The sequence below is a fragment of the Drosophila albomicans genome, chromosome 2L (genome assembly GCF_009650485.2).
Source record: "Drosophila albomicans strain 15112-1751.03 chromosome 2L, ASM965048v2, whole genome shotgun sequence".
Lineage (NCBI taxonomy): Eukaryota > Metazoa > Arthropoda > Insecta > Diptera > Drosophilidae > Drosophila > Drosophila albomicans.
Genome location: NC_047628.2, coordinates 16,814,254 through 16,833,874, shown reverse-complemented (window position 1 = coordinate 16,833,874; position 19,621 = coordinate 16,814,254). Strand labels below are relative to the sequence as shown.

Genomic DNA, 19,621 nt, shown 5'->3' with positions numbered 1-19,621 from the left:
TTGACACTTGGGGCTTTTGTTACTGCAACTACTGCGATATGCGTTTGGCTTTCAGTTTTGGCCATAAATTCCAAGAAATTTGCTGGCGAACCCGGAGGACGACTTGCAAGTTTTTGTTCCTTTAACTTTGACTTGTTTCGACAAGATTATACAATTTGTTCAGCATATGCACAGTTATGAAATTGTTGAGCTAGGCATAAAGTTTATCTATATTAAAGGAAAGTAAAGCTAAACTTTAATACCAAAAATGCAAATATTCAACAACTTTTTTTAATCACTTTATTTAGCAAAATGTACAAAAATGTGTTAAACAATATTTATTATCCCAGGACTCAATCAATCTGAGCAGTTGAACGCCGCTCACTTTGGCCGTTTTTTCTCGAGGCTCGTTGCTCGTTAAACGTTTACCGGAGGCCTCCGCGGGGAGGAAGTGAGTCGACTTGAGACGCCTAATCAATAAGGATCCCGCTGGGTTTACTCTGTCAATCAGTCAGTTAGTCAATCAGCAGTCAGCAGCCAGCAGCTGTGCCCTATGAGTTAGAAGTACGCCTCCATGGCCTCCATGATGCGTTGTTGTTGCTTTTCCGAAAGTTTCATTTACTTTCATTCTCATTAATTCAAATCATACATGAGCTTCTCAGCATTGTTGGGCTCTTCGCAGTCGAATGAGGCCATCATAAGGTCTGGAAGGAGAAGAGAAAGTAAATGTTTTTGAATTTAATTACTACATATTACGATACAAATATTTAATGAGACTTTGACATAGAAAATTATGATGCAATTTCATTATAACATTGTTTTTTTTTTTGATGTGTTAAAAGTAAATAAAGTAGTTTGCATTCCGTTCCCTTAAAAGAGAATCTAACTTTAAAAAGGATTGTATTGAATTATCAAAAATCGCCCACTTACTTGGGATCTTAGTTTCTTTGACTGACAATCTGGTATATTTGCTCCCTATAGTATATTTTGAATTTAGTGCTATATTAATATACCAGATATTTGTAGTATTTTGCGGAATATTAAGTTGGTATATTTTTAAATTAATAACGCAATGTTTTGCTTTCGTTAAAAATGGGTAGCGAGTATCTAAAAGTTGAGCATACTCGACAGTAGCTTTCCTACTTGTTCATCATAATATTAATTATAGAAAAGTTTCTCAAAGAACATTTAAACAAACAGTATTTCGCGGAATATGTTTTCTTAAAATGATCAAGCATTTCACCAAAAAACTTCCTTAAGAAATCTCTTCCATTCATTGGTTAACAAGATTCAGCTTGACCTCAGCTCATTATGGACATTCTGTGCCCAAGTTGAGCTTTGGGGTTCAAGTGCCTAGAAGACTGACAAGAAACCAAAGTGGATGCTTGTAACAGGAATGTTATATTTTAATAGACAAACATGTGCGCAAAAAAAAAGGCAACAACATAGTTTAATAAAGTTACACCAAACTGGCGGCTGGCCAAAAAATAAGAAAAAAACGAAGCATGGTCAAAAAAAAAAAAAAGGGAAAGATGTGTGCTGGGTGCGTTGTGAGCAAATGTGGCAAAATGTGGCAGCCATGTCCACTTCACACCATGAGACCATTAAAATTCTGCAAAGCGCTTGGCTTCGTCGTCGTCGTCGTTGGTCAACAGATGTGCTCTTGACTTGCTCCTGAACTCGACTCCTTGTGTCTGTCTCTCTGCTGTCCCTCTGAGTTTATAGGATTTAAGCCCGCATTCTTCTCTGGCCGAGCACAAAAAAATTACAGACATACATGTGGTATCAACATTTACGAGCCCGAGCCCCTTCCCCCTTCCTCCACTCCTTTTTTTTACAAAAATGAAAAAGAAAGGGTTGCCTTTGTTTGTGGAGGGATTAAAATTGTTGGTTATGGTGCGAGTCTCTCTACATTTTCTTGTTCACTTTTAATAGAGTCGTGTGGGTAAATATTTTTTGTTCCTCTTTTTCTTCGTGAGATGAAAATTTTGTGCAACTTCGCCTGGTTGTTGTTGTTGCTGCTTTGGTTTTGTATATTTTATCCCTCAGTTTTGTGTACTTGACGCATGCTGAGAGTGTTGAGCCTAACAAGCGGTTCGTTCTCTCTGTGTGTGTTGTCTGTGTGTGTGTTGTTAGGTCAACAGATTGCCGTCTAAAGTATAAAGGAACATTTTTTGGCATTAGACCGCAACTTGATTGCTTACCAGATTCCAATTTTTCGATGATAGAATGTCGCAAAATTGGAGTTTTGCGGTTCGCATTGTCCAAGCTGCTCATTGAAATTTCAATTTGGTTTGCGGAATTTGGAATTAGGCATATGGAGGAAATGGGAATAGCTGGGGTCTGAAGGGTTCATAAATGCATAACTCAAACTCCAAAGAAGAGATTATTGCATGCCAAGACGTTCAAGACGTCATTACTTCGCTATTAATTTGAATTATGTTGTAATTTCTTTAGGCTTTGTAGTCAAATGTGAATTTTATTTATTGAACTTGGAACTTTATTTATTGAACTGAATATATTTTTAAAATAATTTTTTTATTATTATTATCATTATTTGTAGGCTATGAACAAAAGTCAACATTCTGCAATATTATGACAAAAAGAGACACTTTTAGTTAGGAAACGATTGTCCAGATGAATCTCTCAACAACAGTTTTGAATTGGCAAAACTTTATAGCTTGTTTTCCCCTTTTGAGAGTTGGTTTATGGCTGTGAATTTTATTTATTGAACTATACATACATATATATATTACTTATATTTGCTTATACTTGAATATATTATTTAAATTTTAAATTATTATTTTTAGACTATTAACAACTCATCATCTGATTGAAGTGGGTTATATTTGTGACTTTTTAACACACTATAAAAAGGGCTTGTTGGTTAGCAGAGCAGAATTCTTCAACAACAGTTTTGAAGTGTCAGAACCTGAAGCTTAGTTTGACAATGTATATTTTTCCAACTCTCTTTTCTAATAACATCTGCAATCCATCTAGTTTCAATATTTCTCTATAACTTAATTTTAGCTATAGAACTTATGGCTTTTTCCTATTAAAAAGTTATAGCCCAAGCCGATGCTTGCTTCCAAATACTTTAAGCCACTTCTCAGCTTGTCAATATGCCACGAGAAAATCCATCCGTGTAAAGTGCATTTTTCAAATTTCGGCGGTGAGGCGAAATTACTTAGATAACACAGCGTAAAGAACTTGACTGGAAAAATATTTATTTATAGAGGGCAGCAGCATGACGACGCCAAACTACGAGCAAAGTACGAATAGTGGCGATAGCTGCATTCAACTTATTAAGAAACTTTGGGTAACTTCTCTTCCACCTTCATGTTGCTGACTGACGGACACTTGAAGTTTACCTAAAGTTTGCGGACAGTTTCGAGCTCTGCGGTTCGATGCAAAACTAGTTTTAAATGCTTAGCTAAATCAGCGGAAAATATATGGTCTTAAATCTTAAAGCAGTTGGAAATCGAAATATGCCATTTGCCAAAGTTTATCAATCTCTAGTCTGAAGCTGTGAACTCATCTTTACATTCGATACTCATTGTTACTTTGCACTTCTATGCAAGACACATGCCTTCGGTCGAAAGTTTTAGCCAAAGTTGTGTCAGCTTTCTCTTTGCACTTTTCTTCTCTTGAACAAGTTCATAAATTGCATTTACCTCACATTAAGCTGCACATCATGCATTGCATTTCAATAAACTTTTCTTTTTTGCCTTTTTCGGGAGCATGTAAGCACGCTGATGCAGCTGAGACCTCGAAGAGCCTTTGAGCCTTTGCAATTTGAGGTTTTCAGGCAACATCTACACAAGAAGAACAACAACCAAAAAGAGACTGAGCCATAACTTTTCATTCTTTTCCTTGGTCCTCGTCGCTGTCAAGATGCAGCAAAGACAACTTTTCTTTTCTCTATTTTTTTTTTTTGTTGTTTTTTTTTGCGAACGAACGTAGGACTTTGTTGTTTGTTGCCTGTGGCGGAAAATTTTTTCAAAGTATCCCACGCTTCCTGGGCTTTTAATGAGTTCGGTCTATGTGGACCTTTCATTTTAGCACGCTGCCTGCCGAGCTGCTGCGTAGCATTTTCTTTCTACAAGTACGCGTACTATATATTTTCTTTCTTTCTCTCACTTTTGATGTCATCACCGTGTGCTTGCTTTCCATTCCACTTTGTGTGTGTTTGGTTTTGTATTTGAGACTCTGCGAGTGTGTGAAAAACTACGCCGACGTCGTTGACAGTTCCAAGAAGGATTTCAAAAACTTTGTTTCTGCTTCATGTGGTGTAACTTATTGCAGGTGTTTTTTGTTCGCGTTGTTATCGCGCAATTGTCGCTTTCAGTCGTGTTAAATGTGTTGTTCTTTTCACCTTAATGCCAACAGCTATTTGCGCTCGTTCGTCTTAAGCATAATATACGAAGTTGCAGATTATCAGCATATTTATTATGCTCCTTAGCATTTACAACTCTATCCAAATATATTTAAGAGCACTCAAAAGGGTTTTTCGGAAATTAATTATTGTTAACAAGCAAACGAAGTAAGATTGCGGCCAAGTGTTAACTGGAGTTTGCATGGAGCATTCCTTCCGTTTGTGCTCTGCGTGGTCATAAAGTGTTCGTTTTGGCCATTTTATTGCGGTTATTAATTTGAATTAATTCCGTGGTAAAATGGCAAGGGATTGAAAATGATTGCAAGGGGTCTTTTAATGTTGGCCACAACTCGCTTTCAAACACACAAAAAAAAAAAGGAAATAATATTTTTTCCGCTTTCTCGTTGTGTAAATTAAAATAAGGGCAAAATATTTATAATTCCTTTTTTTGCGCTTTTTTTGTTGTATGTATTTTAATTGCCTCACTTGTAGAAGAGAAACGAACGTACATAGACGTTAAATATGGGCTGCCACAGCAGCATTACGTTTAATTTTTCATTTAAAGCAGTTAAGTAGCAACTTACACACACACACACACACACATACTTATATATACGAGCACACTCTGGCACTCACTTATACACACACATACGAGCATTTTCCGGGCCACTTGAAGTCATTGCAAGTTGGCCGCGTTTCACTTAAACTTTGCACAAAACAAACAAACAAACAAACACTCAAATGCCGACTAGGGCCACGGGAAAATGGAAAAAATGTGAGAAAATGCGATAAAGTACGTGGAAAGTACGATAGAATAAAAAGAAAAAAACTAGCAGTCTCGCGTTGAAAGTTTGACTTATAATATTACTTACCCGCTTCGCCAAGTTTTGTAGTTTGTTGCATATGGCTGCAGAAGTGCTCATACTCGCTGCTAGATGGCGCCACCGCTGTTGCCTTCATTGCCTGCATGTGCTTGGTGAAAGCACCAACAATTGCCGCCATTCGATCGAAGGCAATTATATTGATGTGGCCATTTGGTAAACTGCAAAGGATACACACACAGAGAGAGTGTGAGAGCGAAAGAGAAAGGGATGAAAATATGCTACGATATAGCATGTTGCTCGTAAAGCGTTTGGCCGTGCATTGTCTGTGCGCTCGACGATAAAATATTCCCCGCAGCCTGGCTGCATTGAACATATGCAAAGTTCAAAGTGCAATTAAAATCAGCGCCTGCCCGTCACAGCAATTGTGAGTTTGATTAGCGCATTGAAAAGGCGATTTACGCACACGCATCATTTGATTTTGATGTCGATATCAAATCGAATACGAATATGCGAGAGCGTCGGCCATTGAAAATCGTTGAATAAATGATTTGCTGGTTTTTTGGTTTCGATCGATGAATGGGGCAGTGAGGTCATATAAATTGCAGCCACTGTGTTGGTTCAAACTAAATTGTAATGGTTAACAACAGACTGCCTTTAACTCGAGAAAAGTATTTCAACTATGCTTTTAATGCAGCGTATAATTAGGTGCGAAAACTGCAATGGAAATGCAGCTCCGAGTTTATATTTTCGGCAATGTTTTTGGCTACTTTTAAACAATTTATACAGCGCACTGAAGCGCTTAAATAAACACACACTGTGTGAAAATGGAAATCAATTCGATTGTGTTCGACAAGGAGATACGTATGCTTAATATTGCGTATACGAAACGTGGGCTGCACCCCGATAATACATATTTCATTGTGTTTGTTTTCGATTTAATTCGATCAGAAGCGTGCACAGGTAGACAAGAGAAAAAGAGAGACAGAGAGATACTCACAGTTGCAAACAGTTTTCGCGTTCGGCCAGCGCCAATTTAACAATATCCGCAAACACCGGAATAACAACCCAATCGTTGGGTTTGCCGCAAATGGTTGCCGTCGTTGTCGTTGTTGTTGTTGTTGCCTTAACTATATCCGCTTTACTGCTGGTGCTGCTGCCAGCCACAGGCATGCAATGAGATAGCTGCTCCATTGAAGCAGCAGGCATTGCATTCAAGCCGGAAGCGACTGGGATGCCAACTGGTTGTCCAATCCCGCAACTACTTGAGGCTTTCGCACTCAAGTCCACTTGCTCTGTCGAAGTCGAGGGCGTCATTGCTGCTGCTGCTGCTGCTACTTCTACTCCTGATGATGATGCTGATGATGATGATGGATTCTCTGTTATCGAAACGACTGTCTTAGCCTGCTTATCAGTCTTTAGACTCAGCTGCTGCTCATTTAGGACTGTGGCTTGCTTCTGCCATAAATGTCCGTGTCCTTCGGCATGACGTTGCATGCAGTCCAATTGTTGACATGTCACTTGTAACTTGCTCCACTGTAATCAAATCGAAATACTTAAATGAACAAACTTTCTCCATCTCGCTCGCCCTTTTTCTCTTTCCCTCCCATCTAAATGACAAAAATCTCTAATTCGTTTTGTTTTTGTGTTATTTGTGACTTGTTTCGAGGGCGTTGTAAAAGTTTATGGTTTTGTTTTGTGTTCCGAGTTTTATGTTCGTCATTTTGTAGCTTTGCATCGAATTTTATGGCGTGACATTTGGCTCTTCTTCGCTCACACTTTTGCTATCTATCTCTTTCTCTTTTTGGATAATATTTTATCGAAATGAAATCTTTAAATGACGCAGTAATTACAGAACAAAGGACAAATTTAATATTGTAATATAGCATAATAAAATTAATGTAGTAGACTTGAACAATAAAACAGCTAAATCATAATTTATTCAGTTAATGTCATCAGCTTTATTTTTTCCCTCAGCTGTTGTGATTCTTTTCAATGCTTAAAAAAATATAAAATAATAATTATGGTTAATTTTTTGTTGTTGAAAACTCCTTGCATTGTATCACTTGCTGCTATCGTTGAACAGCAAGCCATAAGTATTTCAGTAGCCATTAAACGCAACTGTGCAAAAATATGGAAAAAATTGCCAGACAATGTAAAAGCCACGCCCTGCCGATTCCCCTCCGCCCCCCTCCTCGCCTCACCTCATGTTTCATAGAGTGTAAAATAAAAAACCCGTGAATTTATGCAATTCCGTTTCAGTTTTACTTTTTTGTGTTGAAAAACTTTTTTGTTCGTCCTTTGTATATTGTGCAATTTACGCCTTGCGTCAAAAACGAAAAAAAAATGATGAAATAAAATGCAAGAAAATGGTAAAGTAAAGTTTTATAGTATAGCCCAGTCCATAATGAATTAAATATGAGCCAAAGGCATTTAAAGCAGCAACGAGTTGAGTTTTGTGAGTTGACTGAGAGGCAAATGAATTGCTCAAAATTTTCAACAGCTGCCCAAAAGTGATGGACGGCAGTTTGGCCAAGAGTTGTGAGTTTGCAAAGAAACAGCAATCCATTAACTAATTACAAAACTATTTATGAACGCAACAAAAAAAAAAAACAGAGGTATGTACTTTTTATTCATTCATGCTGCGGAATGGATGCATCATTATACTCAGACACTCGCTTCATTGAAAACAGTTGCGGGCGTCATGCCAAGTTCGAGTGCGACTGCCACACAAAAAAAAGAGTTGAAATTTGATGAAAAATGCATCAGAGCACAGCATGGGTTTTGTTGCCACATTGGTTACTTGGGCGTGGTCTTATTTTCATTCTCATTTTAAGGCCTCGTTTTCGTTATTTTGTTGGTGGCAGATTCTTGTGGTTATTGATGAACAATGAACATGACTGGCAAAACCCTGCTGGTCATAACATGGCAAATAATGCTAATGAAAATGTGAATATTTTCTATTAAAAAGAAAGAAAGAAAACTGTGATATAAAACGAATTGCTGGCAAATAAAGCCCGCATTTACTCACCGTAATTTTGAGGCGGGCAATTGGCGGCGACTCGAGTGACTCGAGTATGGCCGTTGCGCTGTTGTAGTTGCCCACGAGCAGACAATATTGAGCCACTCCACTCCACAGTTCGACAGTTCGGCTGCGCTCTTCAATGCCCGAACACTGCAAAAGATGAGAAGCTGAATTTGTTGGCTGTTTGTCTGTTTGTGCGTTTATTTGCTTATTATACTGAAGTTACAATAGAATATGTTGACCACGTGACTAGGACAAAACTTGAACGGACTGGCATAAATTACACGCTGAGCGAGAAGTGGGGAAATGGGAAATGGTAGTGAAATGACCCGGGGTCAGTTCATCAGCGAACACGTAACTGTGCATATTTGAATTGAAGTAGTTTGGACCATAGACAGACAGATAGACAGACAATGGGCTGTGCTTACCTGCAGTATCTCATTGCAGACAAACAAACGCAGACGTGACGACCAGTCGAGATACGTTTCCAGATTGCAGGTCTTCTTTGGATCCTGGACACCTGGCGGTCCACCCGTTGCGCTTGGTGGTTGGTCCCATTTCTTCTGTTTATTTGTATATACATATATTGCATAATTTAAACACAACTCATTGTTAACTGTCCTTTACTATGTCTCTCACCTGCTTATCCAGCAGAATCATACTGCTGCATTGCAGAAATTCCTCGGCGCCAATATGTTTGGCCAACTTCTTTTCGAGTCGACACAAGATCTGTGCATATTGTGTGGCTGTGGGGCAGTTTAAAGGTGCAACGGGCTGTCATAGAGAGAGTTTGATTGTAATTGAAATCGAATTTAAAGAGCAGGTCAGTTGGCTCACCTTGTCGGTGCTGTTGCTCTGACAGGCACGGAGATCTGTCTCGTGTCTCTCTAAATCAGTCAAACGTTGAAGTAAGGCACTTAGTACTTGCGAGACGACGCCTTCCAGATGTGAATCCGAGCAACTGCAATTAACATTTTGTTTACACGTACAAACTTGGCGGAGGTATTAGTTCACTCACCTGGCTACGATTTGCTTTACATGATTCATCATCCGCTCGTCACGATAATCGTATGGAAATTTCTCTGTCCACTCTGAAAGCAGGACAACTAATGATTCCAAGCACTCTAAGCGCTCGGCTATCGAGTCGAGAAGTTTGCCCAGCAGCTCATGTGGACGCAAAAATAAACGTGATGATAATAAGAATGAGAATAGAAATTCCTGCCAAAGATAAACAAACACATGTGTGCTGGATTAGTTGGAGAATGTGAGATTTGAGCTTTCGTTTACATATTCCATCAGCTTCATTTGCTGTGATTGTGTTTTCTTTTGTTTATGTACTTTACATTTGCATATTCAGAATTTTTTTTTTTCGTTTCATTTGCAAATTCTCCGCACTCACCTTGTCCAAGTCGATGACGTTCTTGGGGTTGAGTATCTCGGGAAATGAGTCGAGTGGTCCGGAAATAATGCGTCCATTTATATACATAATGCCACCGGCGCCCAGCACAGAGCTCTGTTCATGCGATAATTACAAATTATCATTATGCATATTTTGAATTGTTGTTAAATTACCTCAAAATTGACATCAGCTTGATGGCGTTTGTGAGGATTTTTGGGAACATCATATTGATTGGCATCCTCGGTGGATGCTGTTGTCACCTGTTGTGAGTGCATTTGCAATGGAAATGAGTGTTATTCAAGCACTCATTCATACTCGCATGTGTTTTTTGTTACCTTTAACTGTTGAAGACCCAATTCCAAATCGTGTGCGCTCAACTGTTCAGCGCTGTGTCGACGTCGGAAGTGCATTGTCGTTGTTGTCGTCTCACCTCCCAATCCCAATCCCGATCCCAATCCTAAGCTGGTGAGCTGTGACACTTCCGCATTGAGCAAGAAAATGCCCACATCCGGTTGAGGCTGATGCTGATGCTGAGGTGTTGGCTCCTCGCCATGGCGACAGCAATTATCCTCTTCGATGCTGGAGTCGCTGTCAGAACTGCTCTGGGGGCATCTACTCTGTCTTCTGCTTCGGCTGCCGTGATGTCGATGTCGTTTACGTGGCCGCTGATGATTTGAGGCTCTGTCTTTGTCTTTGTCGCGATCCCGTTGACCGCGCGACTTTTGTAGCACGGTCTGCTTGCAACGCGTGGCACAGACGATGGCCGAGAGCTTGCTGGCATAAAAGTACATCGCCATGTGTCACGTTATGGATGCCACAACTCGTGGCACAGTCATGCCTCCTTTGCGCTACTCGCTGCAAAGATGTGCCACCAGATGTGTGTGTCCGTGTGATTAATGCATAGGCATTGGCAGCACAGGTGAAAAGTTGGCAATGGGAATGCTTTCAGGCACGTAGCTAGTGCTCGCCTTTCTCTTCGTCCGGTGCAATCAAGCGGCTGTTGAGAAATTGAGCTGGCAAGTCGGCTTATTGCAGATTTTCCTTTTTCCTTGCCTCAGGCACAATTGCTTTTTTTTGTATTCTTTCTTTCTCTATAAATACAAATGAAAACAAAAACGAGCAAAAAAGCCAAAGTTTATGATCTGCTGACACGTCAACAAGTCCCGACTTTTGCGGTCAATTCTGGCACATTACTCATACGTCCTGTGACACACACACACATACACACAGACAGTCATTGCTACAGCTCGGAGGCTGGCATTATTATGCCTTTGGGACCACTTAGAGCAGTCATCAGGACACAGATTTCGCTCTCTCATCCACAAAGGCGACAACCTCTCATTGAATTTATATGCACATCAAAAAATTTCAACTGTTTAAAGAGAGATTCAAGTTTTTGTTGGCATATTGATTGACGTTGCACACAAAAAGTGCTGTATCAATAATCACAAATATTAAACGATGTCTGCAGGCCGCGCACTCATAAGAATATCATACAGCAAAAAGCACTTCAGAGGCATTTACCTGGCGGCAATTCAGTTCGATGAAGAGAATTTCTCAGGGCACAAAGCACACACATTCTATAGATTTTTGCGATAATATATCCATTAAAAATTAAATATGCTCAGGCATGAATGTGCGATATATACAACGACAAGAAATCATGTGCAACGAATGCTGCATCAGTTATGAGAATGTAAAATACATTTATTTATGTGTATCGAAAAAGTGTTGTGTTTCCACTCACATATGCTCAAAGATGTAAAAGCTGCTTATGGAAATGAGAAGTTTGATTTCGTATGCTTTTTTAAACATGTACTCCGATTTCATTCCTCATGTTTGGCATGGAAAATGATGTAAATATTTTGATTGGCAATTGGAAAAGATAAGTTTGAAAGATGATGAGAATATGAATATAGATATTGAAAGTTATAGTTATAGTGTTATTTTCTGTATTTCTCATTCTATTTTAGGGCTTTATTGTTTCTTAGTTTTAGGAACAGCATATTCCATCAAGGCTGTGAAGTAAATGTGTCTTAATCTTTGACGTTTAAGGACAAAAATTAAAGCAAACATATATAACATACAGTAAATACAGTAAATATAGAAATTCAGTCACATATTCTCACAATATTTTCTGCAGTTAAACTTTTGTTCATGTTTATGAAATAAATGTGCCACAATATTTTACGTTTAAGTTGGCGCTGAAGGAATGCTGATAGATGGGAAGTCAATTTGAAAATCAGAATGCAGATATTTAGTTTTATTTTCTGTTTTTCCCACAGTAAATTTTCTCATGCTTGTGAAGTAAATGTGCCATAATCTTTGACGTTTAAGGACAAAAATTAAAGCAAACATATAGACATTAAATATTTTGAATTATAATTATGTTAAAAGTATTGAGAGATGAGAAGCTTATGTGAAAATTTCAATACTTTTCAACACAGTTCTCATCAGAGATGAGAAGTTAATATGAAAATCTGAATATATGTTGGATATTACGCTTTATGTTCTATATTTCCCACAGTAAATGGGCCATAATCTTCTACGTTTAATTTAAAAAAAATTATATAGGCAGTAAATATTTTGATTAATTGTTGAGATGAGAAGTTTATGTCGAAATCTGAATATAGATATTCAGTTATATATTGTCATAATATTTTCTGCCATAAACATTTAAGTTGCCGCTAAAAAAAAAGCAATCATATAGACAGTAAATATTTTAAACGACAATTGAAAAATGCTGAAAGATGGGAAATTAATTTGAAAATAACAATGTAGATATTCAGTTTTATTCTCTGTTTCTCCTACAATATTCTCTGAAGTAGATTTTCTCATACTTGAGAAGTAAATGTGCCATAATCTTCCTGCGTACAAGGAATATCAAAGCAATCATATAGACAGTAACTTATTAAAATTCCTATCATGCCTCTGATATACATTTCTCTTAACTTGTCACATGAAATATTTTCAATTTGAATATTGACAACACAACAACAGCTGAGTAGAATTAAGGCTACAAATCGCAGTCCCTTATCCTTATCCCTTCTCAACTTTTTTTTTCAATATTTTCCCATTTGGACGACTGGCTGAACAATAGGAATTTTGTACACATTTTATGCCGCATAAATGGCATTAGCGACGCGTTCAAGTAACTTCACGCTTCTGTAGAAGCAGAAAATCAATCAATAGCACAGTCTGCATGGAAATCGAAACACTTCAGTCTATGAGTATGGAAAATCGTAATAGGAAACCAGACAGCTGTGAGCGTCATATTGATATTGATATTGGCACTTGAGTGCTTGTCTTAGGCATAACATATTTATGGCAAATAACTTTGTCGAGACTTTATGAATACGCGATGAATATATATCTATTATACATTTTTTTTTGGGAAACTTTTCGCGTGTGGGCAAAAACGCCCAAAACACTTTGCTAAACATAATTCATCAGTGAAAGTTTTCGCAACAATTTTCCTTATTCGATTTTTCTCATTTTCTTTCCCTTAATTGTGAAGATAGGTAAATGTTGTTTTCATGTTTTCCTGTTTTGCTACATTTTCTGGTACATTGAATAATTTAAGTTTTTGCACATTGAATAATTTTTCATGCATTTTTTTTTAAACTTTTGCTCTACTTTCAGTAGAAGTCCCAGTGACAAGATTGAACAATAGCAGCTGCTGCAAGATTCGCAAATCTATTAGCATAAAACAGATAAAAGTAAACTTTTGTTGACGATGTTGTCAACAAGCAGCAGAAGCAGCAGAAACAGCAGCAACGACAACAAACAACAACAATCAGCAAACAAATGACAATAACGACTGCAAATTGCACGGCTTTTGCTTTTGGGAATGCCACAAGGAGGAGGAAAATACAAAAATGTTGTGTGTGGTAAGTCGAGCAATAAAAGTTAAATATTTTTATATCCATAAGTTGCGGTCTTAGAATTTCTTTTCTGCAACTTGAACTACGAGAATGCACTTGACTTTTGACCCTGTTGTAAATGCTAATTCCTAAAAATTGTGTTTCTGTCAATCAACAAAACTATTCCACAATTGGCATTTCTATTGTTCTGTGTTCCCCCAACGTTGTCTCGTTCAAAGTTGTGGCACAAGTCCTTGCAAAATCAACATTTGCATTAGATTTAATTAGCATTTTTTTACGATTTTCTTTTGTCTTGCCACAAGGGGAGCAAAGTGCTAATAAAACCTCTAGAATTTCCATTGAGTTTGTCTAGTCCTTTGTTAAATCTGCAATATTTATAAGCTCTTAATGGAGCTGTCACTAATTGTACTTTTAACTACATTTTCACAGTTTGTCCCTGTCTCAAGAAAAGCACACAATTCAATTTTATGTTGTCATTTTATTGTCGGCAAAAATTCTATGCGCAGCACAAAAGATATTAAATAAATGAATGAGCAGACAGGTCAGCATTAAGATTTATAGTTCTAAGCTTTCAATTGAAAATAATGTTGTCCACAGTTCAGTTGAGTTGGAAATATAACTAGAAACATTTGTACAGCATACTAAATGCACAATTTTTGGGCACTGAATTTACTGACTAATATTTCAAATTGTATTTCAAAAAAGCAAATATCAAAACACTCTCCAATCGCAAATATGGTCAGCACTTTCACGCACTGGCACACAATAGTATCGCACAATGTTGCACAATGTCCGCATTATGCATTATTTGGTTACATTTCCAAAAGCATCGTTTTTGCTGTGGACGCTTTTTCGATTATGTGGCCCACGCGGCGTATGAGTATTTATGTCAGCATATACGAGTTAATCGCGCATTGCATACTTACAGGGGTATTCGTGTGTGTATAATATTATTTATTTATCAATATTTTTATTTAACTCACATTCACATTCTTTGATGTGTCAATCTGTGACTTTGTTGACTGCTTGCTGTTGACAGTTGCTTTTGAAGTAAATATCTCTCACAATTCACGTAACTTGCTGAGTAGCGATACTTGTTGTCACTTTTTAATGGTGATTGACTTGAAATCTTTTCAGTTCACTTATTTTGATTTAAAGTGACTTCACGTCTTTCTTTAGGTTTTCAGCATATATTTTCTGGCATTTGTTTATTATATACTTTTAATTGTTTTCTATACTTCACTATTTTGTGTTTACAACGGAGACACTATCGCGCTTGTTTCAAAAGATTATTTACTTAGTTATTTAGTGCGTAATTTTTGTAACACTGTTTCGGTTAATTGATATTGTCACCGCCAAGCAAACCGTTCACTTTGTAATTCAAGTATGAACTAAAGATGAAGCATTCGTGTTAGTTGCTATGTATCTCGATATGCAATTAACAGAAGTGTTGCGTCTGGTTACATGGGGAAATTATAAGCGGGATATTTCAAACATGCCATCGAACATGTTAGCGCACCAAAATATCTCTGTAACAAAATTCGTGTGTGATGGAAATTTAGAACTTCTGTTGAAGTGCACAGCATAAGCATAACAGAGCAATAGAAATGGGAAATTACCAATAAGACAATTATAGTATCAAAGCTTAGAATAATAATTATTATAATAATTTATAATCAAATATAATATTTTTATTGATAATTTCTACAAAAATATTACTGAGTTTATATTGTGTTTATTTAGTAGAAAATTAAATTGCTCTTCAAATAGATTCTTGTATGAGTTAAAGAGGAAATCTTAATTCACGCTTCGTTGCAACAAGTCGCAACCAATTCTAACATATTCCTGTGTGAACTAAATGTGGAATGTATGTTTTGACTTTATTGGGAAATTACCCTAGACAATTTCCGTCTGTTGCTGATTCGAACAAGTTGCGCTGTTAAAGAGATTACAGCGTGATCTAAATGGGGAACTTTTGAGGGATGTTTGAATTTGTTCTTGATTGCAACAAGTCGCAATCGAACCGCTCTTGGTATTAACTAAATTGAAGGACTTCTTTTGCATGTTACTAAAACTTGGGAATTTAGGCTCTATCTTTTAAGCTTCAAACCAATTTCTTGACAATTGTACGAACATGTCAACAGGTGAACTCGAGAATTTTTCAGCTGCCTTATTCTGCTCCTTGTTATTAAAAATAAGCTTAGACAGTTGCGTTGATACAATATCAGATTTTTGAGACAGCTAATGAGCTGTCAGTCATAAGTTGTTCATTATATAGAAACTTTGTTTGTGTACTTTGTAACTAATATCTTCGACTATGTGATTTGTAGGCGTATTGAGTCTTTTCTTTGCTGAGTATAGTTTGATACAATATAAAAATCATTTTATATATATATTTTATATATAAATGATCGAATCCTTTATTGAAGAACATATCTGATAGCTTGGCAAATTATAAATCATTTTTTTGAAATTAATTCTTTAAACTTTATTATTTAATTAGTTAGTCGAATAGCATTCATACAATAAAGTATAATAATTTTAACCCTTTAATAACGATATAATAATACCGTGAATATCTGTCGTCACCCTTCTAAGCGGGGCTTAACAAATACATGCTCAAACATGTAAATTTAATCCACATTCAATTGCTTAATCCAGCATGACTGACACTAAGAGCTATGCTGAAAGATGGTGGCGAACTCATGGTTAGTTTAGGTGCTTTGTACTTTGTACTTGGGTGGTTGGGTGCCTTCGCCTCGAACTTTACGCATCAGAGCACTTACAGAATGTAACTATTGAATTACAAACATACATCCACACACACACACACATACAAACAGAGACTTGTGTACTCGCCAACATATCGTGTTGCAATTCACTTTTGGGACGTTAAGTAAGCTGCTAGAGAAACTTGTTGTTTTTTGTGCCCAGCCAGCTAAGATGCCAAATGGAACAGAGACGCTTCTTCGCTCTAACATCAAATCACAATGTTGACCCTTTTATTTCGACAGTAGTTTGACACCCCGAAAAGCGGGTTTTTGCTTAAGTTTTATGTGTGCTCAGATTTTACGACTCAAATGGACGTGACGCGTGCTGAGCTTGAGCATTCAGTTAAGTATACAAAAGGCCTCATTTAACACGAAATATCGTTTAATTCCGTACACATATTTAAATCAAACAGCAAGTACTTCTCTGTACTGCGTCTAGATACTACCCTGTTTGCATACACATTGAAGTATTATTAAATTTTGCCCACAAATGTGTGCTCTTGCTATTGTTTTGTTTTGAAGGGATTAGATGGGAGACTGGTTGCTGCTTTTTAATCAATATGGATGTGAATGTATGAATGTGGCACAGTCTGTGGCGCAGTCAACGACACTGTCATCGTTACCGTTATTAATCCCCATCCATATGTGTAATGAGTCTGCTGTTGGGACTCAAATGGGTCTTAAAAACACATTTTCAATTAGCCCCTGTCGCCATCAACAAGACCAAACAAAGAGCTAATAATGAGTTGACAAGCAGCAGACACACACACACAGATACGTATTTAATACATGTGTTAAATACACCTGCATGAAAACGTGGAAATCATGTTTCACTTCTAAGCTGAAGAGTGTAAGGAACTTAATTAACAATTACTTCACATTCATTTGAAATTATAAATATGATTTAAGTGTACATTTGTTTTGCAATTTTTGCAATTAATTATCATTCATCCTCAACTATAATTAGAATTAGAAATATGATTTAAGTGCACAATTATTATGCTGTTTTTTGCAATTGCAATTAATTATCATTCCTCTTCAACTTCCTTTGTTTTACTTCCTTTTACTGCAGTATGTTAATTGTCTTGTCATTTTTTAAATATGGCACGGAAATTAGAACGAGTTTCTGTTGGCCTACATTATTGTAATGAATTTCTAATTGATTTTGCAAAAATGGAAATGGATGAACGGTCATCGAGCTTGCTTTTTAAATATCGAAATGAGTTTGCAGAAATGAGAATTGATGGACAATCGTTAAGTTTGTTTATTAAATCCCTTCTGCATTCTATACAAAATTCTGCTCCTTTCTTTCAAGCAACAGCTTGACGTGTAAAGATCAAGTTAATGTCACACATTCAGCTTTAACGACTGCTGCTGCAACTTTGCCACCAGAGACAAGCATTTGTTTTCGTTGTTGTAGTTGTTGTTGGAATGTTGTCAGTGCTTTTACAACTCTGTTGCACTAGACTTTGCTTATGCATGCCTTCTTCGCTTACTGCAGCCAAGTGTGAAATGGAAAATGAGTTTGCAATTTGTAGGGAAAATCTGTTAAATAAGGCGGATAGATGCAGTGTCAAGATACGAAGCGCAACTGTTTTAAATTTATGCACTCTTTAGAAACAAACACGCATGAACATCAGAGAAAAATTCGATGCAGAGTTTAAAGTAAAATTGCGTTGAGCATGTCATGTGTTAACAAATGAATGGAAATAGACAAAATGTCGACTCGACTCCCCTCCTTACTTAGTAGATGCCATTAGTGTCCTTTTTTTTGCTTTTTCCAGTCGAGAATAAGGAGGAAGTTGCTAGCTGTGTAAATTGAAGGAAGGCAGAGGTAGAGAGAGAGGGAGAGGGGGTGAAAGCATAAATAGTTAATGTCATTCTTCATTTGCCAGGCGGAAATGGTGTGCAAATGAAGTTTCATGACAAAAGGAAGTGGAAATTGAAAGGCACGGCAAATGGACATGAACGGAACGCAACGGAACAAGAAACTGTCAACTGCTAACTGCTAATCGTGATAAGTTTTCGGCCAGGAAACTCATAATAGGACAAAACCGTGCGACAAGTAACTACATAAAAATGCCAAAAGCAACTCGCCGAATGTCCTTTCTCTCCTTCAACACAGAGTGTGTTACACACTCGTCGTACTCGTATTTCAGTTGTGAGAGTTCTGGCAGCAGTTTTGTAAATTAATAACAATAATTTATGCAGCACAAGCTACAACTACAACTACAATTCATAATAAATTCGGCAAAACTTTGCACATACAACACAACTAGAACTACAATTACAACAAAACAACTGAAACAGTAACAGCAACAACAACAATATGTTGCATTCAAGGGAGTCCTTTGAAGGAAGGCAGCCTCCATCCAAAATTTCATATGCAAATTTATGAGCAGCCTCCCATTCGCTGCCCCCATTCAAGAGCTGTGTGTGTGTTTGGGAGTAAGTTGTTTATGAAAAACACACCCAGACGGGATAAAATTTGAGCTTCTTTTCGTTTTTTTTTTTTTTTGTGCCACCGAAGCTGCCACAAAACGAGGCACAACACGTAAATCTGGCAGCAGCTGACAAGTACACAATTTCACATGTTATGCCTACGCTCTCTCTCAAAATTTGCAGTTCGAGGTATTGAAATATTAATGCTAATGGCCAAAAGGGAGAAGCATTTGGCTGATTGAGTTTCGGCCAGGCTTCGTCGATGCCATCAACAAAAACTCTTTTCGAATGTATTTCCGGATCAAACTCCGTCGCAATTAGGCAATGACATTTTCATCCAAAGTTTACGCTGCAATCAAGTATACGCAACGTAGTCAACTACTTTTTTATGCTGGTCAAATGTGACTGCCACTCTCTCAAGTGAGATAGCGTCACGTGGACGATACGTGCCAAGAGCCAAAAGCCATTTCAAACTTGTGGCCAACATAAGCGCTCCACTAAATGGAAAGTCAAAAGAATCTCAAAGAGAGAGAGAAAGAGAGAACTGAAAGCAGCTGTGGAAATATTCCCCACAAAGTCGTAAAGTCCGGATTACCTCAGACTGTCGCTGTCACCTGCTTGAAACCTAAAAATTTCCACAAAAAGTTGTGCGTGAGTCATGTGGTTGAAACTCGAATACTGCAATATTTTTATGGACCAACGCATCGGGTAATTGAATCTTGATGAATTCCCTTTTATTGCATAGTTGTTAAAAATTCCCCAAAGAAGAAAGAAGAGCAACTTCAGGCTGGCTGGCAACATTTGCATAATTTTAACAACTGCCCTGTAAATTTGTCATCAAAAAAACTAACACACTGCGGCCTGAGGATGACATCAAAAACTTGAGCAAAGATGAAAAACTTTTAGCTCTCGCTGTCTTTTGCTA

General features: G+C 37.4%; 1 protein-coding gene and 1 long non-coding RNA gene across 6 annotated transcripts in view; one reads left to right on the top strand and one right to left on the bottom strand.

Moving 5' to 3' along the window:
* LOC127565152 (uncharacterized) overlaps positions 1-19,621 on the top strand; it is a 47,368-nt gene that overhangs the window by 3,238 nt on the left and 24,509 nt on the right. For all 4 annotated transcript variants that reach the window (XR_007954527.1, XR_007954528.1, XR_007954525.1 and 1 more), the window contains exon 2: positions 13,245-13,489. This is a non-coding gene — a long non-coding RNA (uncharacterized LOC127565152). The remainder of the gene's footprint in view (positions 1-13,244; positions 13,490-19,621) is intronic.
* LOC117563210 (uncharacterized) lies at positions 280-14,869 on the bottom strand. Of its 2 annotated transcripts, none has more exons than XM_034241400.2 (12): positions 14,410-14,869; positions 9,935-10,690; positions 9,773-9,859; positions 9,600-9,713; positions 9,219-9,418; positions 9,038-9,161; positions 8,840-8,974; positions 8,629-8,763; positions 8,207-8,350; positions 6,176-6,711; positions 5,227-5,396; positions 280-683 (listed from the first exon to the last, which is right to left on the bottom strand). In XM_034241400.2, the coding sequence occupies exons 2-12, from the start codon at positions 10,394-10,396 to the stop codon at positions 613-615; spliced, it is 2,178 nt and encodes a 725-aa protein (XP_034097291.1). In that variant the 5' UTR covers positions 10,397-10,690; positions 14,410-14,869; the 3' UTR covers positions 280-612. The 2 variants fall into 2 exon arrangements, with proteins under 2 accessions (XP_034097291.1, XP_034097290.1); XM_034241399.2 differs by having other exon boundaries at positions 14,467-14,869.

Excerpts from the sequence above, each read along its gene's own strand:
- LOC117563210 (XM_034241400.2), bottom strand. The coding sequence starts at position 10,396 with ATGGCGATGTACTTTTATGCCAGCAAGCTCTCGGCCATCGTCTGTGCC. Across the intron at positions 9,419-9,599 it reads ACGTCATCGACTTGGACAAG|GAATTTCTATTCTCATTCTT; the intron begins GTGAGTGCGGAG and ends TATCTTTGGCAG. Across the intron at positions 8,351-8,628 it reads TCTGCAATGAGATACTGCAG|TGTTCGGGCATTGAAGAGCG; the intron begins GTAAGCACAGCC and ends CATCTTTTGCAG.